Source organism: Cupressus sempervirens, chromosome 3, assembly GCF_028749045.1.
Source record: "Cupressus sempervirens isolate cs-2001-9-10 chromosome 3, ASM2874904v1, whole genome shotgun sequence".
NCBI lineage: Eukaryota > Viridiplantae > Streptophyta > Pinopsida > Cupressales > Cupressaceae > Cupressus > Cupressus sempervirens.
Genome location: NC_143120.1, coordinates 867,423,822 through 867,438,711, shown reverse-complemented (window position 1 = coordinate 867,438,711; position 14,890 = coordinate 867,423,822). Strand labels below are relative to the sequence as shown.

At 37.0% G+C, this 14,890-nt stretch overlaps 1 protein-coding gene and 1 pseudogene across 3 annotated transcripts in view; one reads left to right on the top strand and one right to left on the bottom strand.

The window, feature by feature from the left end:
• Positions 1 to 1,856: 1,856 nt before the first annotated feature.
• Positions 1,857 to 14,890, bottom strand: part of LOC149569528 (uncharacterized) — a 35,542-nt gene continuing 22,508 nt past the window's right edge. For all 3 annotated transcript variants that reach the window (XM_089822198.1, XM_089822200.1, XM_089822199.1), the window contains exons 6-7: positions 2,867 to 2,914; positions 1,857 to 2,195 (exon numbers count right to left, since the gene is read on the bottom strand). In XM_089822198.1, coding sequence (XP_089678324.1) covers positions 2,130 to 2,195; positions 2,867 to 2,914 — 114 coding nt within the window. In that variant the 3' untranslated portion in view covers positions 1,857 to 2,129. The remainder of the gene's footprint in view (positions 2,196 to 2,866; positions 2,915 to 14,890) is intronic.
• On the top strand, positions 7,068 to 8,088 carry LOC149569529 (UDP-rhamnose/UDP-galactose transporter 3 pseudogene; annotated as a pseudogene).

Here is a 14,890-nt window from a genome sequence, read left to right as displayed (position 1 = left end):
AGTTATATTGCCTTATTAGAGGGAGATGGTGGAAGCAATAAATGCAGCACCTTCATGTTACCATGGTTTTGGTTATGAAAATTTGTGCACTACCATATTAAATAATGAGAGAAAAAATGTACAGGCCCAACTTAAACCAACATGAAATTCTTGGGGTCAAACGGGTGTCTATTATTTTAGATGGATGGAAAGATTGTAAAAACCATCCATTAATCAATGTTATTGTTGTATGCCCCAAGGGGCCAATGTTCTTGAAGGCAGTTGATTGTGAAGGGCAGGTCAAATATGCAGAATTTATTTCTTGCATTCTCATTGATGTCATAAAGTCAATGGGTAGTGATAATGTTGCCCAAGTGGTCACGAATAATGCAAAGGCATGCAGGGTTATTGATAGAGTCTAGAATCATATGATCATATCTTTTGGACACCGTGCACCATCAACTCTCTCAATTTGGTAATGAAAGCAACTGGCACCCAAATAGACTAGGTGAAACAAATATGAAGCTTAAGAGATTCAAATGTCTGTGACAAATCACCATATGTCACAAGCAATTTTCGAGATTTTCTCAAACTTGGAACTATTGAAGGTAAATGTGTAAATTCAAAATTTAATTTATGTATAATTTGGATTATATAATATTATTTTTTGTGTTGTTTACATTAAAATATTTAAAATGTGTTACTAACTTAAGTTTAACATGTTCTTTGGTGGCTGAAACCAACTATGCCTCTCATGCAATTGTCTTGAGATGACTTGTGAGGATAAAGGATGCATTAATAGAGATAGTCATTAACCCCCAATGGGGCATTTGGAAGACTTCGTAGACAGCAAGGGCCCAAAAAGTAAAAGCAATGAGATGATTTATGAACCGATCCAATCATGGCAATGTTTCTCTTTGCGAAGACTGATGAGCCATGCTCGGGGATATTTATGATTCCATGGACACAATGTTGGAAAAGATTAAAATGGTAAGTTCTACATTGTTTATTTGAGAGATATCTAGATTCTAAAATTTAAATTGACATAATCATTAATGATATTTATTATTCATATCTCATATCCTAGGTCATATAGAAGAGGTAGAATGATCCTTAGGAAAACTTTTACAAAAAGGTGGAAGAAATTGGTCATTATCGATGGAACAAGATGACCACACCTTTGCACCTCCTCGCATATGCCATTAAGGAGACATTGCAATGGTACTTATGCCATGAGGATAATGACCCATCTCTGAAGCATCAATGCTTAAGCCTGCCATCCTAAACACAAGCTGATCTAGCATACAACAAATGAGATTTAGATCAGTTTTTTTTTAATATATTTCTTTTACTTCAGCTAAGCTTTTGGATATAAAGCATAAACAATCTATACCCTAATATTCTAGGGGCAGCCCATGTAACTGAATCCATGAATCACCTGAAGAAGAGAAGGATGCACTTGAAAACCCAAGATACTATCTTTGTATTTTAATTGAATTTTTCAAGGATAAATGCATACCCTTCTAACAAAAGATTCTTGCAATTTTGACCATCTTCAAATATTCAAACATATAAGCCATTGGGAGACAATGCAATAGCACTTCGGCCATGAGGATTCAACCCATCTCCAAGCCATCTATACTTAGAGCTCATCTTTGCCACATTTGGACTAACATGAATCAATTAAGAAAATTCATTATTATTCTGATATAAGAAGGTTCAACCAGAAAATTTTCAAATCTTTGTTGAGATGTTGCCTAATATTTTATAAGTTTTTGATGAGTTCCATGTCAACAATTACTCTTTGCCTGGTGATTTTTTCCTGGGTTGGAGTTGTTCCACTGTAAGATTTGCAACATTCAAATAAGAGACAATGCTTGAATCAGGTGTAAAAATTGAATAACATTAAAAATTATTAGCCAAATTAGCCACATTGCAGTTCCTTTTAGGATTTCTGTTGCTAAAATTCAATAATTGAAATGGTTTCCCCATTTCCTCATACACTGCAAAATTGCCACTCATCCCAGGATATTAATAAAACAACAAAGTCATGAGAATATTTCAGTGTAGGGATGAGAACCCTGTCCCTTTGCCCACATCCTCCAGAAACAATGTGTTTATATAATAGTCATATCGCTGTTCTTCATTCCTTATCTTGATTTGCAATGGCGTACCCTATGCCTTCCCTGTTCCTGCATGCTCGCAACTTCAATTGACTGTGTGAAACAGAAAGGCATGATTAGATGGAGAGTGCAAAGAATATAAAAAGAATGACAACAGATAGGCATGGACTATAAAACAGAACTGCATCAGAAATATATTTACTATAAATGGTTTGTAACAGAAATAAAGCAAACAATGAAACATGCATATAGACAAGTATGTAAAGAGTCATATTGACTTCAAGGACGACACCTCATGAACAACAACTGGTGAAGAATTAAAAGACATGCAAGATGTAATGGATGATAATTACAGTATTTATAGAAAGTACAATTGTATACTGCAAGGTCAAATTACATAGAAAGAAGAATGTGTGTTTGAACAATCTATTTTATTATTTTACCCAACTCTGACAGAAGTTATTGGTCATAAAGGATGTTACAAACTTATAAGTAATCATTTTCATCATCACAAATCTGTCTATATACTATTTGTCATGGATTTTCCATTGGATCACCATTGTAGTTATTTGTAATGATTGCATTAGGCATATAACTATAAGTATTTGATAGTGCAGAGTCCAGACAAAGAAAGAATTTCAGCATTGCTTTTATCATCGTCCACATCATTTCAAGTAACTCAAATGCACAATGCTATCCAAGTTTTCATCATACAGTTGTGAAATGAAATTGCAAGTAGAATGAAACATAGAATGTTCCCATACCCGTTTTCTTTCTTCCATAAGTCTTTCAATCTCTGCTGTTTCTAGTTCCTGCGCAAAAGGCAAAAACTTATAAAAACAAAAAATTATGCCAGAGTTCATAGTTTGGTTTCATAAATCTATAAATGAGCACAAGAAACTCAAAATTAGGTGGTGAGACTAAAACCAGAGATAGAATAGATTAAAATCCAAATATGACCATTGTTAATTACATGAACATTCCCAGATAAGCTATTTAGTACTAAAAATCAAGTGACAATTTTATGCAATCAATAGGATTTGAATAAAACAATTGTAATGGTTTTTGAAGGAGATTTGCTCCTTTTACAATCTTTTCTTACCAAACAAGCCAATATGGATGAATGGGGATAACAGAAAACAACTAAGCTAACGAGTTAATGGAAAAAAAAGTGTCCTAATCACTTCTCAGTTCTCTCAGATGAACTTTTTATGGAACTGACACTTCATCTTCTTCAATTGCGAAGAGTGAATATTCATGGCCCAAGAATAAAAAAGAAAACGGAAGATTTCTTAGCTAGAAAAAGGCAAGATTGTAATTCTGTTCTATAAAATTTTGTTTGTAGTTAGCCTTATGTTAGCCCTCAGATGGACATCCCATTTAAAATATTAAAATCAAACATTCTATATCTGATTTTCATGTTGAGTATTGGTAAGTTCAAGAACAGACATTGAACCAAATTGAGCTAGTTCAAACAAGTTCATGTGATTAGATCAAATTCATACAGTTCATCAGTTCAGAAGAACGGATTCAAGGTTCAAAGTACAAAAGTATTACGATAATAGACAATAGTCTATTACTAGTTAATGGTAATCTATTTGTAAACTATTGTAAATATTAGAATGTTTCTAATATTTAAGTTAGCTCTAGATAACTAATAGCTAGAATAGAAGATTTCTATTCTTTACAATCGTTTCCTAAGGAAACATCGTTCCAGTCATTTGTATATAATGACCTCTTGGTCTTTGTTAATAACATGCAAGTATTTTACCAATTACTTCGTAATATGGTATCAAAGCCAATACTTTAATTTTTTTCAAAAAATTATAATTCTTTCGAAATTATCTGCTAAATTTTTTGAAATTATTTCTAAGGATTTCTCTATAGCCCGTCTAGGGTTTCCGCTTTTTTGAGAACTTTATTTGTGCACATTTGAGTTTTGGCTAGGGTTTATGGATCTGCAAATCACGTCCATCCAAAACGAAGGTCATTTATATCCTTGGTCATTTTTACCTCCTTGCAACTGGTAAAAATCATGCCTTCACTTTGCAAAAATCGCGATCCTAGTCTTGCATTTTCACGGCTTAATCTGCAACTCGCGTTTGATATTTGGCTTGGAGTTTTTGTTTGGTCTGCAATAGTTGGCGGCTTGTTTTTTCTTGCAAATTGCGGCATTCAATATGGTATTCAACTCACGTTTGTGCTCAACAACTTGCAATCTGGTGTCCACTTTTCATGGTGTTTTGAAAGCACTAAATGTCGCATTTTTCACAGCTTTTTCCTACTAAAAATGCTGCCCTCTTCACCCAGCCTTGACGTCTCTGTAGTTGCAAGACATCTAGTTTGACTTTGAAACCAAAATCAGCCATTTTTTTTGCTTTTCGACCTCCATGGGCGCCGACCTATTTTTTTGCTCAAAACCCTAGTTTTTTGAACTTGAAATTTTCTTTGGTTCTAGATTCATGGTGGGTTTTTCAAGAGCCAATTGGGTTGTCCGTTTTTCTAGGCACCCTAATTTTCGTGCCTCGATTTTCAAGCCAGCAAATCCAAAAACCAACAACATATTCTTTCTGAGTTTTTTGAGCTCTCTTCTAGGTCACTCCAAATTTTTTGGGATTTCCATTTTTTTGCCTCGAAGAACATGCCTTCTCTGATTTTCACACTTTTCCATTGAAAAATGTGTCATGGCATCTCTGACAAACATTATGCTTGAGGGAAATGCAAAATGCAATGGTTGGAATTACAATACTTGGAAGCAACTGATATTAGCAATCTTCAAATATCAAGATAACGATCAAATTGTTCTTGGAGTTGCACAGCGTTCAACTACACCTAGTCCTGATCAGGTGACATGGGATCTGAATAAGGAGGCGGTGATGCTTCTAAAATTATTTGTAGTTGATGAACAACTTCCTCAGATTCCATCTAGCAAGACAATTGTAGAGATATTAGCACATCTCAAGAATCTACATGAGACTTCTGACAAAAGCAGAGCCTTCTTCCTAAAGAACACTTTGTTTTCTATTTTCATGGATGAACGCACATCACTTCAGACTCACCTGAATCGGATTCACGAAATCCATGATCAGTTTCTTATCATTGGTTGCAAGATGGAGGACATTGTTGTCATAAGTTATAACCCTAAAAAGTTTGCCCAAGTCCTATGAGCACTTTATCGAGACTCTCAACATCACTTCTACTGCTGTTGATATGAAATTCACTGATCTCTTCACACTTCTGCTTCAGCAAGATTGGTGGGAACAACAGTTTGGTACCAGCTCCACCTCCACCTCCATAGAACAAGCCTTTGCAGCAAAATCCTTTCAGAAGGATAAAGGCAAGTTTTAGCAGTCGTCTTAGCAGAAGTCTTACTCCAACTTCAGATGGCTCCCAGAAGAAGACATGATAATGATGCTTCTAAAATTATCAGGTTTGCAGCCCAAAGCAAACAGTGCAGAGCACACTGAGCAGATGAAATCTATCTTTTACGCCTTCACGGCTAAAAGACCTGCAAATCATGTCAAATCGTCTGCCTGGTACATTGATTCAGGTGCCTCTCGTCACTTCACTCACTGCAAGGACTAGTTCACTGACTACCAACCTTATTCCAATTTCGCCATTTTTGGTGGCGAAGAAGAGTGCACTATTGTCAGCAAAGGCAACATTCAGATAAAGTCTGTCGTGAGATATCTCATTTTCCTTGATGTGTGTTAGTAAGTAGATGGACACAGTTATTAAAATTTTTAATTTGTGTTTTCGAACCACTTTGAACCTTAGTTCAAAGTAGTTCGAAGGGGTTCAGTAGTTTGAAGCAAATTGTTTTGCAGGTTCATGGTCATTCTGAGAGTGTCACATATGCAATTCAGTGATGTGGGTCTGGTGATTCATTTCCAGTTCAGATATGCAGTCTGTCAAGCCACAAATTCAAAAGCTTAGTTCAAAAGATGAAAATATAAAGGATGGGTTGATTATTCAATGAGTTGTGAATTCGAAATATTTATTATCCAACCTGATGCATGATGCATCAAGGATATAAGCCACATGACAACACAAGGATTTGAATGCTCTTTTATGATTTGCTCCGATGGTAACAGTCAAAGAGAAAATGAAACTCCATGGTCAAAGGCAGTAAAGTCTTTATGAAAGCACTCGCTCGGGCTCGAGTTTGGAGACACTCTAAAAGATGCGTAGTGTTACGTCGTATTTTCATGGCCTTCGTGAGACAAAGATCATTTCCATATTGAAAGAGGTTAATTTTCAATTAAATTGCATTCGGATGATAGGTATGATACTTAGAGTATTTGGAAAGATTGCATGAAATCACTTAGACACTGGCCAATACGTGGCAAAAGGCATCCAGTGTAAAACCTTTTTCGCAAATTGTTCTATGAAGATGACGCAAGTGAATAACCGGATCACAGACCTGCGACCCCTCTCTTGCCATGGAAATTCTTTATTAGAATATATCGGGATCCATCACCATCAATTTGAATCTTTGGGACAAAGTCAAGACATGCCTTCATGGTATGACAAGTCACGCAAAGTCTCCGTAATGAGAGAAGGAATTATATGATGCCTTCTTGAATCTCGTGAGAAGATGTGCTTAATGAAGTCGACTTCTCAAATAAAACATTGGAGAATCTATGTGAATGAAACAGAGCGCCCGATTCTTTATATATTTCTAATGTGATACACTTGGGTATGTGAGAAAGAGAAGCTCGAGCGGTTTTGAAAGAGCAATCGAACATTGAAATGCAGGTTCACATATCAAGCCGATAGTCAAACATTCCCATCGTAGAGGAATGATATTAGAACCCAGATCTAAGTCTTCTTCCTTGCTGACAGGGAGGTAAAGAAAATAATGCAAAGTCCAACATTTAACCATTAAGGTAGACGCATGCTCGGGTATGTGGGCGCCATTTTAAATTAAAAACAAATGTTTTTTTTGGTAAAGATCACGTTCCAATGGAGATTCCACAGCCACAATTGTCTCTGGGGTTCATCTCACAGACACTAGGATATACATCTTCAAATACACATGTTCCCTTCTGGGAACTCTTTAGGTTTTCCATCATTGGAAACATTTCAATTGTAGGAATGAATCTGAACCTCATATTGAACTCCGTGGGATTCTATCAGATTTCAAAATTGAGTATGATACCAGTTGTTTGTGTAATGGAATGGATTCTTCACAGTAAACAATATTCTGGAGAAGTCAAGACAACTGTATTTCTGGTTGTGATGGGAGTGGCCATTTTTACGGTTAGAGATGTCGAAGTGAACGCCAAAGGATTTATAGCAGCTATAGTAGCTGTTTTCTTTTCTTCACTTCAGCAAATATCCATCGGATAGCTGCATCAAAAGCACAATATTGGTTCATTTGATCTTCTCAGAAAAGCTGCCCCTATTCAATCTGTCTTACTGTTGTTACCGGGGTCCAGTCATTAACTATTGTTTCAATGGATACAACTTGTTGGATTATAATTTCTACTACTGTTCAACTCTTTTCATTTCACTTTCTTGTGGGTTAGCAGTCTTTTGCAACCTGAGTCAATATCTCTGTATTGGGCGCTTCTCAGCTGTTTCATTCCAAGTATTGGGACACATGAAGACAGTATGTGTATTTGTTTTAGGTTGGATATTATTTGATTCAGAATTGACTTTGAAGAATTTAATTGGAATGGCTATAGCCGTGGGAGGTATGATAATGTATAACTGGGCAATGGAGAAGTCCAAGCAGTTTGGCTCAAAAGTTGCGCCTATTATAACTACAAAAGGAAATGATTTTGATAATGAGAAAGAAAACATGCTGAAAATTGGGTTTCAACTGCAGCCTGTTGTGGACATCAATTTTGGAGAGGCAAAAGTCATGAATATATATAGCATCCTTTATGTGCTTGTTGCTAAGTTTCTAATCAAAAAATGTTCATCTCTTGATGTGATCCAATCTGAGAAATTTGAAGCCATCATGATGATCGGGCAGTAAAATCGGGCCACTTGTCATCACTTTTTAGGGGAGGCTTATGTTCACATATCATAAGTAACACTTATGATATTTTAATGTAAAAGATAAAAGAGGACCTCTGTCCGGGAACAACAGGTGTATTTGAATTAATCATATAAACCCGACAAGTGATAAAGATACATATCATGGAATCCAAAGAGCAAACAATGCACAGGCATCAAAGGAGTTTTTCCAAGAATCAGTTAATCAAACTGAATAGGAACCGACAATAGAAAAAGATAAAAGAGCCAGTGAAAGAGAAAGTAGGGGTTCCATACTTTTCTTTCTTCCAAACTGCAGTGTGCTACAGCAAAGAGGGAAAATTTTCCAAATTATTCCATTTTCTTGAGAGATTGTGAGAGGCAGAGCATGGGCTGATTTTCTTTTTCTGAACTGTGTTAGAGATAGGAATAAGATTTTGATTGTTAATGTAATATTGAAAAGAGTTTCAGTTTTTCTTTAGATAGTGATTTCGGTTGTAAATGGGTAAAAGAGTCTTTGTGGTCTTTTACAATCAAGGAAGGGAGACTGGAGGTTAATCACATTAGAACTTTGATTATGATGTGTTTTCCTTCCAGTGATCATGATCTTTGCGTCATTTCAGTTTTCTCTGAAATACATTCTAATGTCAATGTTTTCTTGTTACATTATCATTTCAAAATATCTTTTAAAACTTTGATTTTTAATTCTCTCAAGAGGACGGAAGATATATTTTCATTTTCATTATGTAATGCAGCATTTGGGCGAGTGAACTTCGTGTCATCTGCTGTCATTTGTTGTTCTTTCCTTTTCAATTTCTTAAGTTTCTGCATCTACTTTGTGTCTACAGGATGTTTGTAATCCTTTTGTGCTTTCTGGTTAAAAGCATCCATAATTAATTCATTGTATATCTTACACGGGGAGCTGTACCCGATAAAATTCAGAGGAAGGTTATCAATCCAATGATAACCTGTCCAACTGTTGGTGCTGATTAGTCTTCTCACTTGGGCATTCAAGGTTATAGTTGCACGCATTTTCTTGGAGTACAATTTGTTCACTAACAATGTGCAATACACTCTTGGGATGGAACTAAATCTACTCTCAGTTAGTCAGTTACTACAACATTATCCACACTTGGATGTCACCTTCAATCCACATCAGTGCACCATCACTGATCGGACGACTCAATCTATTGTTGCAGTGGGTCTTTAAGATCATGGTATTTTCCAACTTACTGATTCTAGTGATTCTCGAGACTTAGCTATGGCTGCTCAGCAGTCTTCAGTTAGCACACTTTGGCATCAGCGATATGGGCACTTAAATGTTCATTATCTCTCACAGCTTTCTCAGGATGAGCTTGTTCTTGGATTGCTAGAGATTCTGACTCAACAACTTGGAGTTTGTGATGCATGCCAGGCTGGGAAGCAACATCATACACCTTTCACAAGTGGCAATTCGTGTGAGCTTCTGAAGTACTTCAGCTTGTTCATGCCAATATCTGCAGCCCTATGGCCATTCCTTCTATTCTTGGGTCCAAGTATTTTACGTTGTTTGTTGATGATTTCAGTAGAAAAATGTGGGTGTATTTCCTTAAATAGAATTCAAATGCATTTCCTATATTTCAAAAGTTTAAACCTTTAGTTGAAAAAGAGTCTGGGAAATCTATTATTACTCTTAGATCAGACAATGGGGGGAATTTTGCTCTAATGATTTATCTAGCTTCTTGGATACTCATGGCATCAAATGCTAGTTTACCACACCCCACACACCACAACTAGAATAGTGTAGTTGAATGACAGAACAAAACAATCACCAAGATGACTCGATCCATGCTCGAACACAGACATGTTCTGAAGAAGTTCTAGGCAGAAGTAGTCAACACTACAGTTTATCTTTTGAACCGATCACCTATAGTGGCAGTCAAAGGTAAAACTTTGGAAGAGACCTGGTGAGGTCGCAAGCCCAGAATCAATCACTTGAAAGTTTTTGGCTACCTTGCTTTTGTTTGGATCCCTAATGTGTCATGCACCAAGTTGGATGCCAAGAGTCAGAAACTCATGCTTGCTGGATACACAAAGCCTACCGCTTGATCGATGTTGAGATATCTTGTCTCATCTACTAGCATGATGTAGTCTTTGATGAACAACAAGGACCTTTCATGCATGTTTCTCCTGTTCTTGATCTAGCAGACCAACCTATGAAGGCTCATGATTTAGGAGTTAGGCTTCCATTAGGTCCACCTGATGGGAGGGCTCCAATAGCTCCTGCACCTTTAGTTATACCAATGATCCCTGTATAGACACCTCCAACTTCTCCTACAGGATCACCTTGATTTGTAGATGCTTCACCTGAGTTTGATCCAGATTCTTCTAATGAGGAACCTAAACACCAAGCATCTCTTGATACTAATGTTGGTCATTCTCGTCTCCGGCCTAAGTGGTGGGCTAAGACACTTGTTAATCTTCGTGATGATGAGCTCATTGATGGGAGAACTACTTGAAAGAATTGCAAACCTACAGAGTTTGTTAACTTTTCTCTCATGGCCAACATTCATAGTGTGTTTGAACCTCAAACATATTCCAAGGCTAAAGGAATTCCAGAGTGGAAATAGGCCATGACATCTGAACACCAGAGCCTGTTGAAGAATAACACCTGGGTATTTTCTAATCTTCCACTAAGGAAGAAATCCATTGGCTGCAAATGAGTTTATAAAATAAAATACAAATCTAATGGTACTTTGAATAAGTACAAAGCTCGTTTGGTTGCAAAGGGTTTTTCTCAACATTAGGGGATTGATTATGAGGAGACCTTTGCTCCCATCAGATTAGTCCTAGCCATGGTAGCTCAGTTTGGCTGGAAGGTCCATCAGATATATGTCAAGAGTGCTTTCTTGAATGGTAATCTCCATGAAGAGGTCTACATGACACAACCCACTGGTTTCAAAGTTGTCAGATGAGAACATCAAGTTCTGAGATCAGTGAAAGCTCTCTATGGCTTGAAGCAGGCCCCTCGGGCATGGTACATAAAAATGATAAGTATCTCAGTGATCAAGGCTTCCAGAGGAGTTCTTTAGACTCAAATTTATACATCAAGACTATTGACAGTAACATCATCCTTTTGGTCATTTATGTGGATGATTTGATCATCACTAGCAATTCAACATGTTTGATTCAGGGAATCAAACAAAATTTATGCTAGTCTTTTGATGTGATTGACCTTGGGCTCATGCATTATTGCCTAGGTGTAGGTTTGGCAACAGTCTTCTGATATATTCATCTCTCAGTCCAAATATGCCAAGGATCTGTTAGACAAACTCCATATGCAGGATTGCAAGCATGCATCTGCACCTATGGAGAAAGGTCTCAAGTTATCCGCAAAGTCTAATTCTCCTTCTGTGGAGATACTACATACAAGAAACTAGTAGGCAGCCCCATCTACCTCTCTGCTACTAGGCCTGCTATCAACTTTGTAGTCAACTATATCTTACACTTTATGACAGCTCCTAAGGCTGATCATTGGATGACCGCAAAGTGTGTGCTTCATTATATGAAGGGCACTTCAGATTATGGACTTCTATACTCTCAAAGTTCTAATCCTAAACTCAATGGGTTCGCAGATCAAATTGGGCAGGCTCTATTGACGATAAAAAGCCAACTTTTGGATATGTCTTCAGTTTGGGATCCGGTGCGCACATGGACTTGTAAGAAGCAACAAGCAGTTTCTCTTTCCTCTATAGAGGTTGAATACAGAGGGACTATTAAGGCAGGATGTGAAGTTGTTTGGCTTCATCAAATGCTTGGGGATATGCAAGACCGACTACTCTATTCGTTAATAACGAAGGCGTTAACAAGTTAGCATGAAATCCTATCTTCCATGAACGAACCAAGCATGTGGATGTTCACTGTCACTACATACGACAGCTCGTTGAAGATGGGACAATAGACTTGTAGTATGTTCCTACCACAGATCAGACTGCAGACATTCTCACCAAGCCTCTTGGTCTTGATAAGTTTACCAAATTCAGAGGACAACTTGGTGTTGTGGATAGATTAACCATTAAGGGAGGGTATTATGATAATAGATAATAGTCTATTACTAGTTAATGGTAATCTATTTGTAAACTATAGTAAATATTAGAATGTTTTTAATATTTAAGTTAGCTATAGATAACTGATAGTTAGAATAGAATGTTTCTATTCTTTATGATCATTTCCTAAGGAAACATCGTTCCATTCATTTGTATATAATGACCTCTTGGTCTCTGTTACTAATATGCAAATATTTTACCAATTACTTCGTAATAAAAAGTTCCACAATTTAACAACTCAATAACCTGGTTCAGTGGTGTCATGTGAAAGAAAACTGGATGGTTTTCAGTTCAGATTTTGGGACTACTGAAAGTGCAGATAAAGAAATTCCAACATTGTCATCACATTGAGAAAAAATTACCCTCCAAATGCTCTGAATTCCAAAGTGGAGATTCAGGTTTAAAGGTTCTTATATTCTTCAGCTTCTTAAACATGAGTTAGGGAATATACATCGAAGGGTAAAATTGAATGCATAGCTCACTGGATGTATAATTCAATGATCAATTCCATAGAATAGAGTGTCACAGAATTCAAATGTGCAAATGTCTCAACATAGAGGTTCAAGTATGCTGCTTGATTATGATTGACCCAGCTTTTAATTGGACCAACAATCAAGATAAAGGATGATCCATCCATAAAGGAGTTGGAGAATGCAGAGGCTTGCCAGGTTTGTTATTGCCAACTTTGGAAGCAGAACAGGTAATTCTATAATCAATTTTGAGATGAAAAGGCATTTGTTCATCGATTGGCTTGCACAAACATCTTTGAACAATTATGCCATACCTATGCAGCATGTTTGCCTGTAAGCATGAGTTAAAAAGAAAATACGCCTTTCACATAGTGGGGCAACTCGCTTATAAATCAACCAAAGATTTTGATAAGCAATATTGTTTCACAAGAAGCATCATTGGTCAGGATCCAACTGTTCAAGTAGTCATAGAAGTGATCCAACAACCTCAGGCCAGTCTCTCTGATCCTCTCAACCTTATTGCCAGCAACATATTCACAGATGCGGCTTCATCCTTTAATAATTGAAATGAACCTTGTGGATTGGAGTTGACATCGAGGGCACTTGATATTAGTTCATCATCAAATGCAAACTGTTCAAAATCAATGCAAAGAAGACCCCTGAAGTCGGACTTCTACAGAGCTTGTTTTTCCACTCACCACAAATACATTAGAACCAATATCAAAGTCCGCATACTTGTGAATAAGTGGCATCGAAGCAAAATGATGGTGGCATTCGCATGTGTGTTAGAAATCACTACCCCAACCAATGGAAGTATCTGAATTGTTTTACAGAATGCCCAAAGCCCGTAAAGCATTGTCCAAAGGGGAATGCACTGAGTGTAGATATTTATCAAACCAATCAGGTGCATGTAAATGGTTTGACAGAATGTGTCAAACTCTACCATGAGAGTGCACTCAAAGTATTGGTGATGCCCTGTTTTAAGATCAACTCCACCAACAAGGTGAAAACATCCACAATTCCATATGATGATAGGGGGGCATGGGCTTTGACACTGTCTAAATATGAAGGTTTATGGCCTGCTATTGTGAATTCACAAACAAAATAAGTGATTCATAGATTTATTTTTGAGAAGAAGTAGCATTTGTCCATGGATCAAAGGCCCGATATGTGAACATATGCAAGATAAAGGTGGTTTGAATGTTCATGTTTTCTTGCATGATATATCCCCAATGTGACCAAAAGAATTGATAAAATCTCTGTTAATATGGCCTGGTCGTTTGCAGAAGACTTCCTTGATCATTTACGCCCATGGCCTCCTGAATCATAACCTTCTAATAAAAGAAGGGGACTGGGATTGGGAGGAGGCAGAGATTGAGCACATAGATCTTCTCAGGATCAAATAAAGATGGAGGAGAACGACCATGAAGTGCTTGACAAGAAAATCAGAGCAGCTCCTATGCTCTATTGGTTGTGATCATAGGGATCAACATATATGCAAAAGGTGTATATTGGGTGATCAAGTCCTGGTAAAGCCCAAAGACTAATTTAAGAGCAAACCTCCAAAATGATACCCAAATTGCAATTTAATATTAAAGGATTTATTAAATTTACATAAGGTTTTGGCAAGAGGAGGCAGAGATTGAGCACGTAGATCTTCTCAGGATCAAATAAAGATGCAGGAGAACGACCATGAAGTGCTTGACAAGAAAATCAGAGCAACTCCTATGCTCTATTGGTTGTGATCACAGGGATCAACATATATGCAAAAGATGTATATTGGGTGATCAAGTCCTGGTAAAGCCCAAAGACTAATTTAAGAGCAAAACTCCAAAATGATACCCAAATTGCAATTTAATATTAAAGGATTTATTAAATTTACATAAGGTTTTGGCAAGGACCAAACGTTGTCGGCAAGCATAGTTTGTCTACAACCCCGTGACATGCACTCTCCATAATTCATCTGAGCTATCGATGATTATTTTGAAGGCTACGTTTCAGAACAAAAATAGTGTCTCATGGGGACCAATTTGTCTTTAAGGGGAAGGTTCAAGTTGGAGCCATGTGTCAAATGTCGTGGCAAGATTGCTGATTTGCAGAGATTAATCTATCTCATGAAAGTGAATTTGACAATGGCGATATGAATTGATTGTTGAAAAATATTTATGCAGGTTGAGCCAAGCGATTGGGTATTTGATCAAAATGTTTCGAGAATATGCCAGGTCATCAATTTCCCGAACTCCCCTCC